The sequence below is a fragment of the Tachysurus fulvidraco genome, chromosome 2 (genome assembly GCF_022655615.1).
Source record: "Tachysurus fulvidraco isolate hzauxx_2018 chromosome 2, HZAU_PFXX_2.0, whole genome shotgun sequence".
NCBI lineage: Eukaryota > Metazoa > Chordata > Actinopteri > Siluriformes > Bagridae > Tachysurus > Tachysurus fulvidraco.
In genome coordinates this window covers 1,682,384-1,702,538 of record NC_062519.1, presented here as the reverse complement: position 1 = coordinate 1,702,538, position 20,155 = coordinate 1,682,384, and the positions used below count along the sequence as shown (strand labels likewise).

At 43.5% G+C, this 20,155-nt stretch overlaps 2 protein-coding genes across 5 annotated transcripts in view; one reads left to right on the top strand and one right to left on the bottom strand.

Moving 5' to 3' along the window:
- The window catches only part of megf6b (multiple EGF-like-domains 6b), a 73,270-nt gene extending 61,373 nt beyond the window's left edge, over positions 1 to 11,897 (bottom strand). Inside the window, exons 1-3 of one of the 4 annotated variants that reach the window (XM_047810593.1) lie at positions 11,568 to 11,897; positions 9,983 to 10,117; positions 7,890 to 7,999 (exon numbers count right to left, since the gene is read on the bottom strand). In XM_047810593.1, the coding sequence (XP_047666549.1) occupies positions 7,890 to 7,999; positions 9,983 to 10,117; positions 11,568 to 11,887 (565 nt within the window). In that variant the 5' untranslated portion in view covers positions 11,888 to 11,897. Of the gene's footprint in view, positions 1 to 7,889; positions 8,000 to 9,982; positions 10,118 to 10,297; positions 10,545 to 11,567 lie in introns of those variants that run through there. The other 3 variants (XM_047810590.1, XM_047810591.1, XM_047810592.1) reach the window with 3 other exon arrangements.
- Positions 11,898 to 14,502: 2,605 nt separating this feature from the next.
- Positions 14,503 to 19,683, top strand: mrto4 (MRT4 homolog, ribosome maturation factor). Its single transcript, XM_027168826.2, has 8 exons — positions 14,503 to 14,640; positions 15,903 to 15,961; positions 16,248 to 16,351; positions 16,452 to 16,533; positions 16,621 to 16,688; positions 17,483 to 17,634; positions 17,878 to 17,954; positions 19,344 to 19,683. Exons 1-8 carry the CDS (start codon positions 14,613 to 14,615, stop codon positions 19,500 to 19,502), a joined length of 729 nt encoding a protein of 242 aa, XP_027024627.1. The 5' UTR covers positions 14,503 to 14,612; the 3' UTR covers positions 19,503 to 19,683.
- Positions 19,684 to 20,155: the final 472 nt, after the last annotated feature.

Here is a 20,155-nt window from a genome sequence, read left to right as displayed (position 1 = left end):
CTCAGTAAGTGAAGGTCAGCAATGAAACACAGAACCGGAAACCATCAGAGTCTTTGTCATTCTTTTCATTAAAAAAAAAATGCAAAAAAAAAATGGCTTGTAGAGAGCCAAACCTGTGGGCACTAATTCTTGCTGTGTGTATTTATGTATTTATAATTATTTTACATGAACTGTACAGTATTTGTACACTAACTATAATGTGTTGTATGTCGTTTTATTTTGTGATTTTATAATTGTGATTATCTTTAAAGTCGCCCTTTGCCCAGCTGGCAGGAGGACCGCCGAAGAAAATTAGCACTTTTGAGCTCGGTTACATTTACGTTATTGTGATGTTAATTAATGTACATTGTCCTCTTTTAAAGAAAGAAAGAAAGAAAGAAAGAAAGAAAGAAAGAAAGAAAGAAAGAAAGAAAGAAAGAAAGAAAGACTAATTATATTTCAGGGTTGTTGTTGTTGTTGACATTCTGTCTCATTTCTATCACCAAACCTTGTACATAAAACACAATTTCATCTCTGACTGTATTTAATATAACTCAGACTCACAATATACGAATCTTTAAATATCCAAATATTAAACTCCACTTTTTACTACAGCTGATCTATAGCAAAGTTTCGGTCATTTGCTTTGCAAAAAAAACCCTAATGCTATGTTGTTTGTGTCTTTCAGGTGTTGTAGTCCAGGGTTTACACAGACAGAGGACAAGCCGTGTCATGCTCAGACACTTAATCCACCCAAACTCATTTGGGACTTTTCTAGCATTTTATGCCTTTCGTTATTTGCATGGCAGAAATAAACCTCGGCTCCTACATCACAGTTGAGCGTTTCCTTCTTTATTTACTGTGTGACATTTTTCTTTTTAAAGCACCACAGACATCGAAGCTCCTTAAATGAGTGAAATAAAGAGAACGGGGGCAGAATGTGTTTTCAATCAGCAAGAATTACAGCCACCAGACACGCTAAATCCCCCCGAGCATGCGTTCTTTCGTTCTTTTTAAAGATGTGTGTGTGTGTGTGTGTGTGTGTGTGTGTGTGTGTGTGTGTGTGTGTGTGTGTGTGTGTGTGTGTCCTGCTGGGAATCCAGAAATCCATAAACGAAAGCTTTATAATCCGTTGGATATTCTGTGCCTCATGGCTGCCTCTTGGGCAAAGTACAGACCATCAGACGTCACATTCCATAAACGCCCATCACTCAAAACTAATGACCCCCCTCATCTTTTAGCATGTGTGTCTGTTAAACTGGTGCCAGGTGTGCGTGTGTGTGTGTGTGTGTGTGTGTGTGTGTGTGTGTGTGTAGGCATGTATACATGTGTGTAGTCATGTCTGAATGTCATGTATGCTCTTTGTCTTGTCTAAAGCCTCCACATCAGACCGAGACCCGATCGTTCTGCCGAAAAGAAACACCGAAAATATTCCAATCCACTTAAAAATAATGACTTAATGTATCTTTAGACAAACTATTCAGACAGAAGAATGTTACACAAGACCTTCAGACATCATTTAAGCTACATAATTAGATCCATTATAGGAAAATGATGGCTAATTTATGTTGTCTGTACCTGTACCGTTACAGCATTATCTAACAGTCAACTCTCACAAGCTTGTACTTTATTTATTAACGACTGAGAATTCGGGCTTTTCTTTCTACAGTCCTTTTATTTTCTATCCAACCTACAAAGACAAACCCGACACAAGCTATCTGCTATCTTTTATAGATGACCACGACGAGCTTCTGTCTGTCTGTAATTCTCTTGTAAAATGGCTCTCGACAGTAACTCGTCGTTTAAATCTGTCCAAACTCCAAATCAACAGGACATCATCGACCTCGACGGTGGGTCTTTAAGACGCGATCCCATCCTTCCTCAAATGGGCATAAATCCCAAACGGGAAGCACACACTTCCCCACCTAGTTCCACCAAAAGGAAGGATGAAGAAGATGAAGCTTGTCCATCACTCCGTTCACACGAAATGGGAAAATGAGCAATTCCTGCCAGATGACGAGAATAATCTTCACTGTCCGCACGCATTACAGATGATCTTTATTCTTTAAGTGCTTGACTTCTAGGAATCTTGTCAAGGCGTAAAGGTCAAAATCTTCAAACTTGAACCTGTAGCTCTTTCATTAAAGTGTGCAGAACCACAGCTTCTAAAATTCTATGCAATCTTACAAAATTGTCCTTCTTTCTCGAAATAATTACCTTCACGTACCTACAGCTTTCTTTCCTCAAGTTCCAAACAGGTAGAATTACAGAGCGTGTTAAATTATACCACTTTGGAGAGAAGTCGAATAAACCCTCTGCCTAGCTGCAAAGTACAGTGAGTGAAAAATGCAGAAGAGGAAAATCCTTTACAAAAAAAAAACATTCCTGTGTGAATGCAAAAGCGGTAAATAGACCCTGAAACAATGGGTCGTGAAAATGTCGCGTCTGAAACGGGGAGAAATTGACAGTCATGTGACCTTTGTGATCGCTCGCATTGTTGCACGCAAGTCAACGGTGCCTGATGACCCTCGGACCACCCACCGGCACGGCAAAAGAACGTCCTGTAAAAACTCCCGGACGCTGAAAGCAGAGACGGATAAAAGTCACGCCGTAGCGCTGAGGACCAAGTCAAGAGTCCTCGTTTTGAGATAGATTGACGGCGTGGCCTGAAATCCGCTTCCTGTTTTCCCGTCTGCGTTATTCTCGGTTTCCATTGTGCAGAAAGAAAAAGAAATCCTGGTTAAAGCCAAGGAAGTCTTTCTAAGCATCTTCACCGTTAAGAGCCCTCACACATGAAGAGTCAATGAGTCAAATGGTGTACTCGAGAAACTGGAGGAAAAAAAACGTGCGCTAGGAGAGAAGGCCATTAGTGTGTTTTTTCCCCCATTTATTTCCTGTACTTAAAGAAGAATGAGAAAAGGTTCAGTTAAAGCTCTCATCTGGACATTATGTCTTCCCTTAGTTACTTCCTGTTAATCCTACATGAAGTTACGTCTTACGTCTGATATTTAACGAGACACTGACATTTAAGGACAAAGAAAAGTTCCTGTCCTCTTCGGTCTTCCTGAAAGGCTGAAGGTCCGAACGCTTTTGACACTCGAGTGCCGACAGGAGCAGCGAGCAAATAATGACGGTCATTAGACTAATTACTGTAGCCTGTGTTTGTAACAGTCTGGTGGAGTCAGCTTCATGGTTACACCCTGTCTTTATCCTGGCACTCTTTAATTCCCCAGTGTGTGAAAGCAGAACCCTGGAGACAACCTTTCAGTGGATACAAACAAAGCAGCATCGATTTCAAAACTGGCTCTAAAACCTTTACGAGCAATGTGACTGAATCAGAGGCATGTCGAGGTCTTCAGGTTGGAGTCATACATGTGACGCTGCCTGTTTTTTCCATCCTGTTGCTTAATTAACAATTAGAATTCTTGTGGGGGGGCACGGTGGCTTAGTGGTTAGCACGTTTGCCTCACACCTCCAGGGTTGGGGGTTCGATTCCCGCCTCCGCCTTGTGTGTGTGGAGTTTGCATGTTCTCACCGTGCCTCGGGGGTTTCCTCCGGGTACTCCGGTTTCCTCCCCCGGTCCAAAGACATGCATGGTAGGTTGATTGACATCTCTGGGAAATTGTCCGTAGTGTGTGTGTGTGTGTGAGTGTGTGAGTGAATGAGAGTGTGTGTGCCCTGTGATGGGTTGGCACTCCGTCCAGGGTGTATCCTATCCATGACGCCTGAGATAAGCACAGGCTCCCCGAGACCCGAGAAGTTCGGATAAGCGGTAGAAAATGAACGAATGAATGAATGAATGAATGAATTCTCCTGTTAGATGTCAAGGCCTTGAGTTAAGAAGGTAAAAACTCCAGTAGCAGGAAGAAATATTGTGACAGAAGGTTGTGACTAGAACAAGAACCTCACAGAGAAACGTGATGACAGACGTTTGGTGTGTTTCAAAACAATCCGGTATTGGGTTCAGTGTTGGGTTTGGCTTTGGCTGGGATTACGAGTGCTATAACCTTTACCGACACACAAAGACGTCTTTGAGGGTGGTGTTAGATCCAGTAACGTGACCCGTAGCAGGGAATCGTCTGCAGCAGCCCTGTGTGTCCATCTACAGGTCGTTGCCCTGAGCAGTGCCATGAATCCAGCTCTGTATATCCTGCACTTCTCCTGCTACTACATCCACACTGGAATGAATCACTACAAGTCAACCTGTTCTGGCAGAAACTCAGTATTCCGGGGGAGAAGCGTAGATTAGAATAAGATTTATTTCCGGATTTTAGGGTCAGTTTCCACTTTTCAGTGCTCAGAGTTCAGCGCTGCAGCCAAAAACAAGTCAGGTTTCAGGATGACAAGGCCGTTCTTTATTGGATTTTTTTCCCCTGACTGAGTTATGCGTGTTATTTCAGCTCAAAGACTCTGAGTTAGTGCAGGCCACGAGGCACAAGACCTAAAGGCCGACACTGAAATACCTGGATATCATTATTTATGGTTTTCAAATGAGTTTCTCCTGTAAACCGCCTGTGGTACACACAGCAGCTACCAACTCACAGACAGACATCATGGATAAATAAACAAATACAAATGCACTAATCTCCTCGGCTTTGTACTAGTGAGTACACAACCTTAACAAATGCTGCTGTTTCATTTACAGCTTTATGAAGCATTATGAAGCAAAATAAAGCTGTAAATGAAATAGCAGAGATCAGATTTGGTTCCTCATGTAACAGTGTTTAGTGTGTGTTTGTTAGGGCTTTACACAGTGTTCAGTGTAGTGCACTTTGTTCAGTGTAGTGCACTTTGTTCTGTGTGTAGTGCACTTTGTTCTGTGTGTAGTGCACTTTGTTCAGTGTAGTGCACTTTGTTCAGTGTAGTGCACTTTGTTCTGTGAAGTACACAGTGTTCAGTGTAGTGCACTTTGTTCAGTGTAGTGCACTTTGTTCTGTGTGTAGTGCACTTTGTTCTGTGTGTAGTGCACTTTGTTCTGTGTGTAGTGCACTTTGTTCAGTGTAGTGCACTTTGTTCTGTGTAGTGCACTTTGTTCTGTGTGTAGTGCACTTTGTTCTGTGTGTAGTGCACTTTGTTCTGTGTGTAGTGCACTTTGTTCTGTGTGTAGTGCACTTTGTTCTGTGTGTAGTGCACTTTGTTCAGTGTAGTGCACTTTGTTCAGTGTAGTGCACTTTGTTCTGTGTGTAGTGCACTTTGTTCAGTGTAGTGCACTTTGTTCAGTGTAGTGCACTTTGTTCAGTGTAGTGCACAGTGTTCAGTGTAGTGCACTTTGTTCAGTGTAGTGCACTTTGTTCTGTGTGTAGTGTTCTTTGTTCAGTGTAGTGTACTTTGTTCAGTGTAGTGCACTTTGTTCAGTGTAGTGCACTTTGTTCAGTGTAGTGCACTTTGTTCATTGTAGTGCACTTTGTTCAGTGTAGTGCACTTTGTTCAGTGTAGTGCACTTTGTTCAGTGTAGTGCACTTTGTTCAGTGTAGTGCACTTTGTTCTGTGTGTAGTGCACTTTGTTCTGTGTGTAGTGCACTTTGTTCAGTGTAGTGCACTTTGTTCAGTGTAGTGCACAGTGTTCAGTGTAGTGCACTTTGTTCTGTGTAGTGCACTTTGTTCTGTGTGTAGTGTTCTTTGTTCAGTGTAGTGCACTTTGTTCAGTGTAGTGTACTTTGTTCAGTGTAGTGCACTTTGTTCAGTGTAGTGTACTTTGTTCAGTGTAGTGCACTTTGTTCATTGTAGTGCACTTTGTTCAGTGTAGTGCACTTTGTTCAGTGTAGTGCACTTTGTTCAGTGTATAGTGTTCTTTGTTCAGTGTAGTGCACTTTGTTCAGTGTAGTGCACTTTGTTCAGTGTAGTGCACTTTGTTCAGTGTAGTGCACTTTGTTCAGTGTAGTGCACTTTGTTCAGTGTATAGTGTTCTTTGTTCAGTGTATAGTGCACTTTGTTCAGTGTATAGTGCACTTTGTTCAGTGTAGTGCACTTTGTTCATTGTAGTGCACTTTGTTCAGTGTAGTGCACTTTGTTCTGTGTAGTGCTCTTTGTTCAGTGTAGTGCACTTTGTTCTGTGTAGTGCACTTTGTTCTGTGTAGTGCACTTTGTTCAGTGTAGTGCACTTTGTTCAGTGTAGTGCACTTTGTTCAGTGTAGTGCACTTTGTTCAGTGTAGTGCACTTTGTTCTGTGTGTAGTGCACTTTGTTCTGTGTGTAGTGCACTTTGTTCTGTGTGTAGTGCACTTTGTTCTGTGTGTAGTGCACTTTGTTCTGTGTGTAGTGCACTTTGTTCAGTGTAGTGCACTTTGTTCAGTGTAGTGCACTTTGTTCATTGTAGTGCACTTTGTTCAGTGTAGTGCACTTTGTTCAGTGTAGTGCACTTTGTTCAGTGTATAGTGTTCTTTGTTCAGTGTAGTGCACTTTGTTCATTGTAGTGCACTTTGTTCAGTGTAGTGCACTTTGTTCAGTGTAGTGCACTTTGTTCAGTGTAGTGCACTTTGTTCATTGTAGTGCACTTTGTTCAGTGTATAGTGTTCTTTGTTCAGTGTAGTGCACTTTGTTCAGTGTATAGTGCACTTTGTTCAGTGTAGTGTTCTTTGTTCAGTGTAGTGCACTTTGTTCAGTGTATAGTGCACTTTGTTCAGTGTAGTGCACTTTGTTCATTGTAGTGCACTTTGTTCAGTGTAGTGCACTTTGTTCTGTGTAGTGTTCTTTGTTCAGTGTAGTGCACTTTGTTCTGTGTAGTGCACTTTGTTCTGTGTAGTGCACTTTGTTCAGTGTAGTGCACTTTGTTCTGTGTAGTGCACTTTGTTCAGTGTAGTGCACTTTGTTCAGTGTAGTGCACTTTGTTCAGTGTAGTGCACTTTGTTCTGTGTAGTGCACTTTGTTCTGTGTAGTGCTCTTTGTTCAGTGTAGTGCACTTTGTTCTGTGTAGTGCACTTTGTTCTGTGTAGTGCACTTTGTTCAGTGTAGTGCACTTTGTTCTGTGTAGTGCACTTTGTTCAGTGTAGTGCACTTTGTTCAGTGTAGTGCACTTTGTTCAGTGTAGTGCACTTTGTTCTGTGTGTAGTGCACTTTGTTCTCTGTGTAGTGCACTTTGTTCTCTGTGTAGTGCACTTTGTTCTCTGTGTAGTGCACTTTGTTCTCTGTGTAGTGCACTTTGTTCAGTGTAGTGCACTTTGTTCAGTGTAGTGCACTTTGTTCAGTGTAGTGCACTTTGTTCAGTGTAGTGCACTTTGTTCAGTGTAGTGCACTTTGTTCTGTGTGTAGTGCACTTTGTTCTGTGTGTAGTGCACTTTGTTCTGTGTGTAGTGCACTTTGTTCTGTGTGTAGTGCACTTTGTTCAGTGTAGTGCACTTTGTTCAGTGTAGTGCACTTTGTTCAGTGTAGTGCACTTTGTTCAGTGTAGTGCACTTTGTTCTGTGTGTAGTGCACTTTGTTCTGTGTGTAGTGCACTTTGTTCAGTGTAGTGCACTTTGTTCTGTGTGTAGTGCACTTTGTTCAGTGTAGTGCACTTTGTTCAGTGTAGTGCACTTTGTTCAGTGTAGTGCACTTTGTTCAGTGTAGTGCACTTTGTTCTGTGTGTAGTGCACTTTGTTCAGTGTAGTGCACTTTGTTGAAATAGGAACTAAACTAAAGTTCTTTGTGAAGTCGTGAGCAGAACTGAAGAAATTCTGGACCAGATTATTCTAAATAATAATTCAATATCATTCAGAATAATTGATCCATTGCTTTGAATGTTTTGGTGACATTTACATTTACACAGGGACGAGAACATCTGTGTTAAAATGTGTCTTCACAGCTCCGTGTCATGGACATTAAGACATGAACCAATGAACATTCAGCTTTCTCTTGGTGTGATTTTATCATGGATCACAACTACACATTATATTAGAACCGAATAAACACAACAGATAATAATACACTACTTACGGTACAGACATCCAGCTTCCCCATTGAGCTGCGACCAGCCCGGGCAGCACTTGTGCACCGTCTCATAATCCTGACGATACACTTGTCTGTACGCGGTGTAATACGCCGTCCTGCACAAAAACACACCAAACTTTATTACATTCCGACTTCATCACTTTAGTCATCACTAATAACGACCTGCTGCAGAGCCACGAGTGACTCCATCATCAACTCCCTCAGGGCTTTGATGACACCGATGATGATGATGATGATGATGATGAGCACCACAAGCTCTATGTAGGTATAAAGGAAACCTCAGCACTCGCCGCAGGTTGTGCTTGCGGTTAGACAGCGAGTGAGAGACCTGAAGGAACCGTGACTAATATTTAGGGATAAACTTCAATGCGCCAAACACAAACAGTGTGTAATTTGTGAAGCATCTTCAATCCTTTCATGTTCCTTTCTCAAAGCAGGAGAGAGACCCAGGCTTTGTGTTAAAGCCACAACACGACACCGGGCCCTGTATTTTGGGGCCTTCTCCGGCTCTCCACACTCTCCGCACTCGCAGCTCTCTGTTTACGAGCTCTAATTGCAGGCTTGGTGGCTTTAAGAGCAGGGATCAGCTCACAACATCTACAGTGAGAAAGCAAACTCAAAGCTTCAGAAACGGAGGAATGCCAAGATGTCGCGGAGATGCCTGTCAAATTGCAGCTTTCTGAGCGCGGTGACACCTTGCAGTTTGGAGTCATTAAAAGAAATCCTCTGATTAGAGAACAAAAAGACAAGCAAATGAAAGAGAAGAATCCTGATGGGGTTTTTTTTTTGTTTCTTCTCACGGGGTTAAGATGCTTCGCTTTAAAATGCTGGTGTCAAAAAATTTGCTTTGCTTAATTCTTTGAAAGAAAAGTGAAAGATGTATAGATCAGACTTCTGCTAAAAAAAAGGAGTACGGTACAGAAGGAGTCTGATCGTTAAAAAGTAAATCTAAAGGAAAATGTCAGCGAATTAAATCGGTCACATGACCTCGGTTGCTTAAGGAGACTCATCCGTCGAAGGGTTCTGTGTGTCACGGTCATGAATATCATTTATTCTGCATAAGGAGCTTAAATGTTCAGATGGTTCAAATGTGGAGTTTCAAACAAAATTGAGGAATCTATGGGGGCTTTTTACCCCTGGTCACTTCCTGCGTTTTCTGTGATCCGATAGCTATCCGACGGTAAAAAAGACCAGGTCTAAATGCCCTCCGGAACGTTTTGGAGACGGATATAAATCCGATGGTACAAACCCCTTCAGGAGGTGGTCTGGGACGCGTTTTAGATGAAACTGGACAGGTGTAAATGAATGTGGATGTTTGGGCCACATACGTCAGCGCTATACTGCTCCCAAACGGAAGTACGTCACTCGCAGGTGACTCGTGAGTCGCGCATCGTGCCAGGAACAAATAAATGTAAATGCTACGAGTTTTTTCATCTTCTTTTTGATCGTGTTCTGAAAACCGCATACACCAAAGCGTGTTCCGTTTCAATTACCCCGGAAATGAGGTCAAATATATTAGCATTTTGGGCGGGAGTAGAAAGATCGGATCGATATCCGTTTATGTGGCCTGATGTAAATGGAACAGTTTTAACAAATCAGATAAATATCGGATCAGAGACAACACATGAAGTGACCAGGTGTAAAAAGGCCCTAGGGGTAATTTTGGATGCCAGTTTAATGTTTTTTTTTGTCAAATTGTGCCCAATTCTGTGGTTTTGTGTTGCTGAGAGACCGATCGACACTTTTGTGTTTTCCCGCATCGATTACTGTAACGTCTTGTTGTCTGAGGTGTCTAAAGCTACCTTTAACAAACTGCCGCTAGTGCAAAATTTGGCTGCTAGAATTCTAACTAGAACAAAGTTACGAGATCGCATTACTCCTGGTTTGGAGCCCTTGAACTGGCTTCCCGTTAGGTTTAAGGTTGATTTTAACATTGTGATGCTTACCTACAAAGCCTTACACGGGTTATCTCCTCAATATCTGACTGAGCTTTTAATTCCTTATATTCCAAAATGAATGTAGAGTTGGTTAATAAACGGATGGATGGATGGATGGATGGATGGATGTTATGACCTCACCTCCGCTCATAGCCCATGCACCACGACTGTCCTTCACATCCTTGTTTCCACACTTTGACCATCCGTGTGAAAGCCTGCACACAGGGCTGCATGTGAGCCACCAGCTTCACCTCGCGCTCGGTGCACACGTTCGGCCTGGAGAGGGGACACAGTCAGAGACGTGACCTAATGAGCTATAAGCGTGTGTGTGCGTGCGTGCGTGCGTGCGTGCGTGCGTGTGTGTGTGTGTGTGAGAGAGAGAGAGAGAGAGAGAGAGAGAGAGAGAGAGAGAGAGAGAGAGAGAGAGAGAGAGAGTGTGTGTGTGTGTGTGTTGACCTTTTAATTCCGCACCTGGTGTCTGATTCCAAAGCATTTCTTAATCCACCAACACACACTTTACTACTTAATACTTCCACTAAAAAACAACAGCAACTTTGATTCAGTCTGCAGCAGAAATTCAGAGATTCACTCACAACATGACATCCAGCTTCAGGACGAGCACAAAAGCAGGAAAGTCACAAACTCTACAGGACACACACCTGATTCACAGACCGATTGATTCACACACACACACACACACACACACACACACACACACACACACACACACACACACACACACACACAGCGCCAAGCTCCACGGTTACAAGATATAAAAATTCGAATCCCATCGAACCGATACGATCACGACCCCTTCACTCACTCACACACACACACACACACACACACACACACACACACACACACACACACACACACACACACACACACACACACACTCCCTGTGTGTTACAGTGTCCTGTAGTCTACACTGTACATCTTCTGTCACGACATTATTAACAGACATTCTGATTAGATGATGAAAACATATTTGTATAAAAATCATTCTACATTCAGGATCATTAGCGTCAGAGGAATAGCAGAAAAATCTAAAGATCGGTTACTGAGTCGACTTTTGCTTCATCGATAACTTTTCTTTTAGTGAAGACGGCGCTTAAAAATAATAATCACACAGACTATAATCCCGACATGTACGGCTTCAGCCAGACTGCGTTTGGTTCCTGACTTACATTAATATAGAGCAGTATTTCACCTGATCACATAGTTACTGAACACAGGCTCAAATGTTGACAGAAAGAAAAAAAAACACTTTTTTTACTTAAATCTGAAATTGTTTTTTTAAGAAGTCAAAAACCTCTTAAATAAAAAATAAAAGGCTGTTATTAATTTAATCTAAACTGTATATTAAATATATAATTTAGCTGTATATTATAAATGATATACTAAAGTAGAAACAGAAGTACAAACTGTTTAATTCTAACATTAGAATTAGGCTTTAAAAAAAAAAAACAAAGCATAAAAACTACCAATTTAAATTCATTTCTTCCAGCGTGCAATCAAACTGCATTAAAATGACTGATTAAAGTCACATAAGAGCTCCAGCTGGGGATAAGTGATTATTTATGATCAGTTATTATTATTATTATTATTATTATTATTATTATTATTATTATTATTATTATTATTATTATTATTGATCAGAACATTGGTCACAGGTTAGTGACACAGACAATAAACCCTGAAGATGCTCAGATTCATCACTCACATGTAAGACATCAGATCTGATCCACGCGATGTGGCGTGAATTCCGCTCAGTAACAGCAGGAGAAAGGGAGTCAGTGTGAGATCCTTCATCTCAGGACCAACGTGAAGTCCGCGTGAAACTCCGGCCGAGTTCATGGTGTAGAAAAGCGACAAATAAAACGCGTCTAAGAGAAAGAATGACGCGGCTCCATGCGGGAAGCAACTCGAGTGGCGTCTCAAGACCGCAGGAAACTCAAACAAGCTGACAAGCGGCAGAACAACACACACACACACACACACACACACACACACACACACGCTCTCACACACGCTCTCACACATACGCACACTCACGCACGCTCACTCACTCTCACACGCACACACTCGCTCTTACACACACACACACACACACACACACACACACACACACACACACACACACACACACACACACACACACACTCTCTCTCTCTCTCTCTCTCTCTCTCACACACACGCTCTCACACATACACACACTCACATACACACTCACACACACGCACACACACACTCACACGCTCTTACACATTCACATGCACACGCTCTCACACATACACAGTCACACACTCTTACACACTCTTACACACTCTTACACACTCTTACACACTCTTACACACACACACACACACACACACACACACACACACACACACACACACACACACACACACACACACACGAGCTTAGTCCTACAGAGTATACTACTGTCCTTTAGGATTCACTTTACTGAATCGACTCCTGTAAGTGACTCAACTCAAACTATCCCACAGTTGATTTATTTGATAAACAATGTTTCTGAATTTTATTCACCCAATAAATACATTTTGTAATAAAATCTATACAAGTCAAGAGCCAAATTTTAATTAATTCCAGTCATGCTTGAAAGAGTCGTTTAAAACGTACCGACTCTTTACTGCATGTTCCATCACAAGGGATAAATCGGTTATATGACCGGACAGAGTTAAAACAAACGCAGCTTCAATTATTAGTTTGGGGTTTTGCATAAATTTCGAATGTTTGAAGTTTTCGTACACGAACTGAAATGATTTCTTACAGCGTTCAAATCTGTGTCGATTCAGTGTTCATTTGACACCGTGAGAACCATACTTTATATAATAGAGAATAAACCTATTAAATATCATACACACATGTATATGTTCAGAATAGGATTTACTCATTTTATTTCAAATGCTTTATAATCTTTTTGCATTAGATATTTTATATCAACTGAACAGAACATATACAACATCTTAAAGCATAAAAACTTAATAAAATTAAATGAGTTATAATGGGGTCGGGAGCAGCTGAGCAACAGACTTACATCATTACGTAGTTAGACACATGGGAGGGTTTTTAAACCCAATAGAGATGCTAATGGTGACAAATCATAGAACACAATAATACACTTCATCACACTAAAACACTAATAAACATCAACTACATGGATTATATTGTACATGTGAGATTAGAGATTAATGTGTTTTGTTTTATTTTCTGTCACATTTGAGTTAAAATCATGTCTGAGCTGCTGAGCCACTCACGGTGCTCACACAGTGAATCACACAGCGCCCCCTACTGGACATTCACACAACTGCACTGTTTAAAGTTCTCGTTCTCGATGCGTGGTGACGTCACACACGCGATGACTGTTAGCGCTATAAACAGTTTGTATAAACAGTATAAACAGCGCGTGAATAACACACTGATGTCCATGAGAAAGTACCAGAAGGTCGTGCTGCTGTGTGCTTGGGCCTGTGCTGGGGTCGGGGCTCTGCACTACTTTGGGGTACCGTGTGTGTTGGGCAGAAAGGACAAGCCTTTATTTAAATTCCCTAAGGAAGTGTGCAGGATCGGACAGGGAGACGTTCTGTCACCGATCACACTGAAAAATGTCCGGGAGGAACAAATAATCACCGCAAATGTAGAGCCTGGGGAGAAGAAGAAGCCCACCGTGTGAGAGAGAGCTCGTGCAGGACAGATTGTGCACAGGCAGAGAGAAAGCTCGAGCACGGATAAAAGTGAGATATACAGAAGAGAGCTCGTGCACGGATGAAAGAGAGATCAGAGAGCTCGTGCACGGATAAAAGAGAGATAAGAGAGCTCGTGCACGGATAAAATTGAGAGAAGAGAGCTCGTGCACATATAAAAGTTAGAGAAGAGAGCTCGTGTACAGATAAAAGAGAGAGAAGAGAGCTCGTACACAAGTAAGAGAGAGAAGAGAGCTCGTGCACAGATAAGAGAGAGAGAAAAGGGCTCGTGCACAGATAAAAGGGAGAGAAGAGAGCTCGTGCACAGATAAAAGAGAGAAGAGAGCTCGTGCACATATAAAAGTTAGAGAAGAGTGCTCGTGTACAGATAAAAGAGAGAAGAGAGCTCGTACACAAATGAGAGAGGAGAGCTCGTGCACAGATAAACGAGAGAAAGAAGAGAGCTCGTACACAGATAAAAGAGAGAAGAGAGCTCGTGCACAGGAAAAAGTGAGAGAAGAGAGCTCGTGCACAGATAAAATACTTAGAAGAGAGCTCGTGCACTGATAAAAGAGAGAGAAGAGAGCTCGTGCACTGATAAAAGTGTGATAGAAGGGCTCGTGCACAGATAAAAGAGAGAGAAGAAAGCTCGTGCACAACCGTGCACATGTCCACGGTGCACAACGTGTTACTCTGCCCGGTGATGCTGCGCGAGACAGAAAAGCACGTGACCCTGAGGAAGCACGCGTTAGCTGCAGCTCCGCCCTCCCCGAAGAAAGAAACAGAATATAAATAATAAAACAAATGAAAAATAAATACGTGTTTTGTGTATTTATTCCCCTCTCTCACACCTGACTTCACTCACACTGAGCTTTCTCACGTATATTAATGTATTTTCCCTTTTATTCCTGTATAAAACACACTGGGTGGTGTTTATTTAGTTTATAGTAAATATCCCGTTACAGCGAGCAGACGCCAGGGGGCAGCAGAGGCGGTGGCGCTGTTTGTTCCTGCGCCTAAAACAAACGTAGAAGAAGAAAAAGAGCAGCAACGTGAAAGCCATGCCGAAATCTAAGAGGGATAAAAAAGGTAGCGAGAACACGTGAAATTATACACTTATGTCGTGTTTATAACCTGAACGTGTCGCCTCATGTCTAGTAATTATTAGTTAACTAACGTGTTGAAGTTTAATGTACACATATAGAAGAGAAATGAAGTTTACTAACGAGCTAAAGCTACAATTCAGTCACTAATATAGGCGGTGGTGTGTTTTAGTGCCCTGTGTCGCCTAGTGAACTGTGTGTGTGTGTGTGTGTGTGTGTGTGTGTGTGTGTGTGTGTGTGTGTGTGTGTGTTAGTGACCATGTATGTGTTAGTGAACCATGTATGTGTCCCCTAGTGAACTGTGTGTGTGTGTCCCCTAGTGAACTGTGTGTGTGTGTCCCCTAGTGAACTGTGTGTGTGTGTCCCCTAGTGAACTGTGTGTGTGTGTCCCCTAGTGAACTGTGTGTGTGTGTCCCCTAGTGAACTGTGTGTGTGTGTCCCCTAGTGAACTGTGTGTGTGTGTGTCCTAGTGAACTGTGTGTGTGTGTGTCCTAGTGAACTGTGTGTGTGTGTCCCCTAGTGAACTGTGTGTGTGTGTCCCCTAGTGAACTGTGTGTGTGTGTCCCCTAGTGAACTGTGTGTGTGTCCCCTAGTGAACTGTGTGTGTGTGTGTCCCCTAGTGAACTGTGTGTGTGTGTCCCCTAGTGAACTGTGTGTGTGTCCCCTAGTGAACTGTGTGTGTGTCCCCTAGTGAACTGTGTGTGCGTGTGTCCCCTAGTGAACTGTGCGTGCGTGTGTCCCCTAGTGAACTGTGTGTGCGTGTGTCCCCTAGTGAACTGTGTGTGCGTGTGTCCCCTAGTGAACTGTGTGTGCGTGTGTCCCCTAGTGAACTCTGTGTGTGCGTGTGTCCCCTAGTGAACTGTGTGTGTGTCCCCTAGTGAACTGTGTGTGTGTGTCCCCTAGTGAACTGTGTGTGCGTGTGTCCCCTAGTGAACTGTGCGTGTGTCCCCTAGTGAACTGTGTGTGTGTCCCCTAGTGAACTGTGTGTGTGTCCCCTAGTGAACTGTGTGTGTGTGTCCCCTAGTGAACTGTGTGTGCGTGTGTCCCCTAGTGAACTGTGTGCGTGTGTCCCCTAGTGAACTGTGTGTGCGTGTGTCCCCTAGTGAACTGTGTGTGCGTGTGTCCCCTAGTGAACTGTGTGTGTGTGTGTCCCCTAGTGAACTGTGTGTGTGTGTGTCCCCTAGTGAACTGTGTGTGTGTGTGTGTAACATACACACAAGTCTGAACACTTTCTGTCTCTCTCTACAGTCTCTTTGACAAAAACAGTAAAAAAGGGATTGGAGGCGAAGCAGAAGCTGATTGAGGAGGTGAGACACTTATTTATTCCCCTAAACTCTGCAGTGACGTTTAGTGACCAGAAGCTACTCATTAAACCTGATTTCCTCATCGTGATCTCTGTGACACTCCTGATGCACTTTCATAAGTAATCATTACTCACTGACATAAAGCAGCCGATGTGATCTTGTCATGTGTTATTTTATGACCTGTTGCTGTACATGTAATGAGCTGTTGCTATGGAAACGATCCTCATCAGAACGAGAGCATTGTTTAGAAATCAGAGCTGCTGATCAATCGACACATTTCCTGTTTCAGCTGCGGAAATGTGTCGACACGTACAGATACATCTTCATCTTCTCGGTGGAAAACATGAGGAACAGCAAACTGAAAGATGTCAGAACGGCATGGAAACACAGCCGGTGAGAGAGAATGACACACACACACACACACACACACACACACACACACTGTCAGTGGTGTCGTTGCTTGTTGTTCTGATCCTTTCTCTCATCCTTAAAGGTTCTTTTTCGGCAAGAACAAGGTGATGATGATCGCGCTCGGTAAAGGGCCGACAGATGAATACAGGGATAATTTACACAAGGTGTGTGATTATGTAACGTGTCTGTTGTGCAGTCAGACGCATGGCAGCAGATTTTGAGCGTTGGATGGTTTGTGTTGTGTGTCGTAGGTGAGCAGGTTCCTCCGAGGGGAAGTGGGAGTTCTGTTCACCAACAAAACCAAAGAAGAAGTACAAGTGTGAGTAGTAAATACCTGCGGCTTGTTGTTTACTCTTTACTCAGACTACACGCTGTGAGTGACTAATGTGTAAGAGAGAGTTTCTTTGAGTCTGGCTGCTAACCGCCATCACACGTGTCAGGGACTTAATGAGAACTCGTCTGAGTCACTCGCTGGACTTAAATAGAGCGAAGAACATTTTTACATAAACGTCTGTTACTAAAGTCACAGGTCTGTTATGCAGGTGTTTATAAAACAAACTCTCCAGTATGTCTCTGTTTCTCTCTCTCTCTCTCTCTCTGTCTGTCTCTCCCTCTGTCTGTCCCTCTGTCTGTCTGTGTCTGTTTTTCTCTCTCTCTCTCTGTCTGTCTGTGTCTGTTTCTCTCTGTCTATCTGTCTCTCCCTCTGTCTGTCTGTCTCTCTCTGTCTGTCTGTCTGTCTGTCTGTCTCTTCCTCTGTCTGTCTGTCTGTTTCTATCTGTCTCTCTGTCTGTCTGTCTGTCTCTCTCTCTCCCTCTGTCTGTCCGTCTCTCCCTCTGTCTGTCTGTCTCTCTGTCTGTCTGTCTCTCCCTCTGTCTGTCGGTCTCTCCCTCTGTCTCTCTGTCTGTTTCTGTCTCTCTCTCTCTGTCTCTCTCCCTGTCTCTCTGTCTGTCTGTCTCTCCCTCTGTCAGTCTGTCTGTCTTTCTGTCTCTCTGTCTGTCTGTCCCCCCCCCCCTTTTATGTCCTGTCTTTGTACACGCCCACATCTCGTCCCCACCGTGAGGTTATTAGGAGTTGTGTAGCTGAGCCTCGGCCCATCGTGTGTTTCTCTCTCAGGTATTTCAGCAGCTTCAGAGAGACGGATTACGCTCGAGCGGGGAACGTAGCGCAGATGGCAGTGACGCTGGACGAGGGGCCGCTGGAACAGTTCTCTCACTCCATGGAGCCTCAGCTCAGACAGTTAGGACTCCCTACAGCGCTTAAAAAAGGTAATGACACCATTACAGCCTACAGACACCACGTCACATCAGACACAACTCGCTCTGAACAGCTTACAGAAATCACCAGTGATGTGGCTGAAATAAAACTGTAGTTTGTGTGAACATCGAGCTGCTGACTGTTATCAGGTATCAGGACTCGTTCCTGCAGCTCTGTTTTACTGAAGCAGCTTCTCTCCAGCCATAAACACTCGGCATGAACACGTGATGATTCTTACTGAAATCTGTCTGCAGGAATCGTCACGTTACTGAAGGACTACGAAGTGTGTAAAGAGGGAGACACGCTCACTCCTGAACAAGCGCGAGTTCTGGTGAGTCGGCTGTGTTTCAGTTACACTAATACACTCGAGCGTGAGGGAGAGATGAAATGTGTACACAGCAGTGACCCTCTGTAACACTGCTTTCATAAAGTGTGTGTGTGTCTGTGTGTGTGTGTGTGTCTGTGTGTGTGTGTGTGTGTGTGTGTGTCTGTCTGTGTGTGTGTCTGTCTGTGTGTGTGTCTGTCTGTGTGTGTGTCTGTCTGTGTGTGTGTCTGTCTGTGTGTGTGTCTGTCTGTGTGTGTGTCTGTCTGTGTGTGTGTCTGTGTGTGTCTGTGTCTGTGTGTGTGTCTGTGTCTGTGTGTGTGTCTGTGTGTGTGTCTGTCTGTGTGTGTGTCTGTCTGTGTGTGTGTCTGTCTGTGTGTGTGTCTGTCTGTGTGTGTGTCTGTCTGTCTGTGTGTGTGTCTGTGTGTGTGTGTGTCTGTGTGTGTGTGTGTGTCTGTGTGTGTGTGTGTGTCTGTGTGTGTCTCTGTGTGTCTCTGTGTGTCTGTGTGTGTCTCTCTCTGTGTGTGTCTCTCTCTGTGTGTGTGTGTGTCTGTGTGTGTGTGTGTCTGTGTGTGTGTGTGTGTGTGTGTGTCTGTGTGTGTGTCTGTCTGTGTGTGTGTCTGTCTGTGTGTAGTGTCTGTGTGTGTGTAGTGTGTGTCTGTGTGTGTGTAGTGTGTGTGTGTGTGTCTCTGTGTGTGTCTGTGTAGTGTGTGTAGTTTGTGTGTGTGTGTGTGTGTGTGTCTCTGTGTGTGTGTCTCTGTGTGTGTGTCTGTGTAGTGTGTGTAGTTTGTGTGTGTGTGTGTGTGTGTGTGTGTGTGTGTGTGTGTGTGTGTCTGTCTGTGTGTGTGTGTGTCTGTCTGTGTGTGTGTGTGTCTGTCTGTGTGTGTGTGTCTGTCTGTGTGTGTGTCTGTGTGTGTCTGTGTGTGTGTGTGTGTCTGTGTGTGTGTGTGTGTCTGTGTGTGTGTGTGTGTGTGTGTGTGTGTGTGTGTGAGTGGTTATTTATTTTTCATTTTTGTATTTTTCTGCTTATTAGCGTCTCAGTCTGCTCCCTAGTTCACTAGTCAGGGCACTTTTAAGGTCTCTCTTTCTCTCTCTCTGTCTTTCTCTCTTTCTCTCTCTCTTTCTCTCTCTCTCTCACTCTCACTCTCTCACTCTCAAAATCACAACATACTTTTAGTGCACTACAACTTATGCTCCCCAAAAAATAATAATTCCCTACAAAGCACTGCAAAAGAAGGACATTAGTGGTCGGTGTCCCGGTGTCCCGGCACCAGAGACGTTTACTTGTGACACAGGACCTGAGATTATGAAGCAGTTCTACACAATAAATGAGCAGCTGATTTGAAGCCCAGTGTGTTTAAAGCTCCTGTTTGAGTCGCTCTCCTTCTCTCCTTACAGAAACTCTTGGGGATGGAGATGGCCGAGTTCAAACTGACCTTAAAGTGCATGTGGAATTCAGAGACTGGAGATTGTGAGCTGTTAGCGGACGCCGACGAAGAGGCCATGCAGACTAAAGAGGATGATGATGAGGAGGATGATGATGATGATGAGAGTTAATGAGAAGAAACAATGGACTTCCACATGGACGTGTTGGTTTAATGTGCAGAAGCAGGACACGTGTGTGTGTGTGTGTTTTATGATCCAGATGTTTTACACCTCTGTTTAACCCTGAATAACTTCCTGCTGCTGACCACCTAACACTGTTCACTCGTGATTAAATGTTCAGTCGTTCCAAAAAGAACCATGTTTTAATCGGTGGTGAAGACCTGAAGTTCTGACACAGAGTTAACATTCAGCGTAATTAACATCGATGTCCATGAAGGGGATTTATTATTCAGGGGACATGAAGGTTACAGCAGCTCCTCCTCCTCTGCAGGGGAGATTAAAGCCCATCACACGCTGCGGTGTAAAGTAATGAATTACAAACTCTCGCTGCTGGAATTCAGTGGTTTTTCTTATTAATTGTAGTTTAAAGACAGTCTACTTTTATTTGTCTACATTTTTAGGGCTGTAGCTTTACTGTTACTGCGCTAGTTTCCCTCAACCTGCCGTCGCTACCACGTTTATTTTTATTATCTCTATCTCTGTCTCCCTGTGTCTGTCTCCCTCTCTCTCTCACTGTCTCTCTCCCCCTCTGTCTGTCTCACTGTCTCCCTGTGTCTGTCTCCCTCTCTCCCCCACGTCTCTCTCTCTCTCACTGTCTCTCTCTG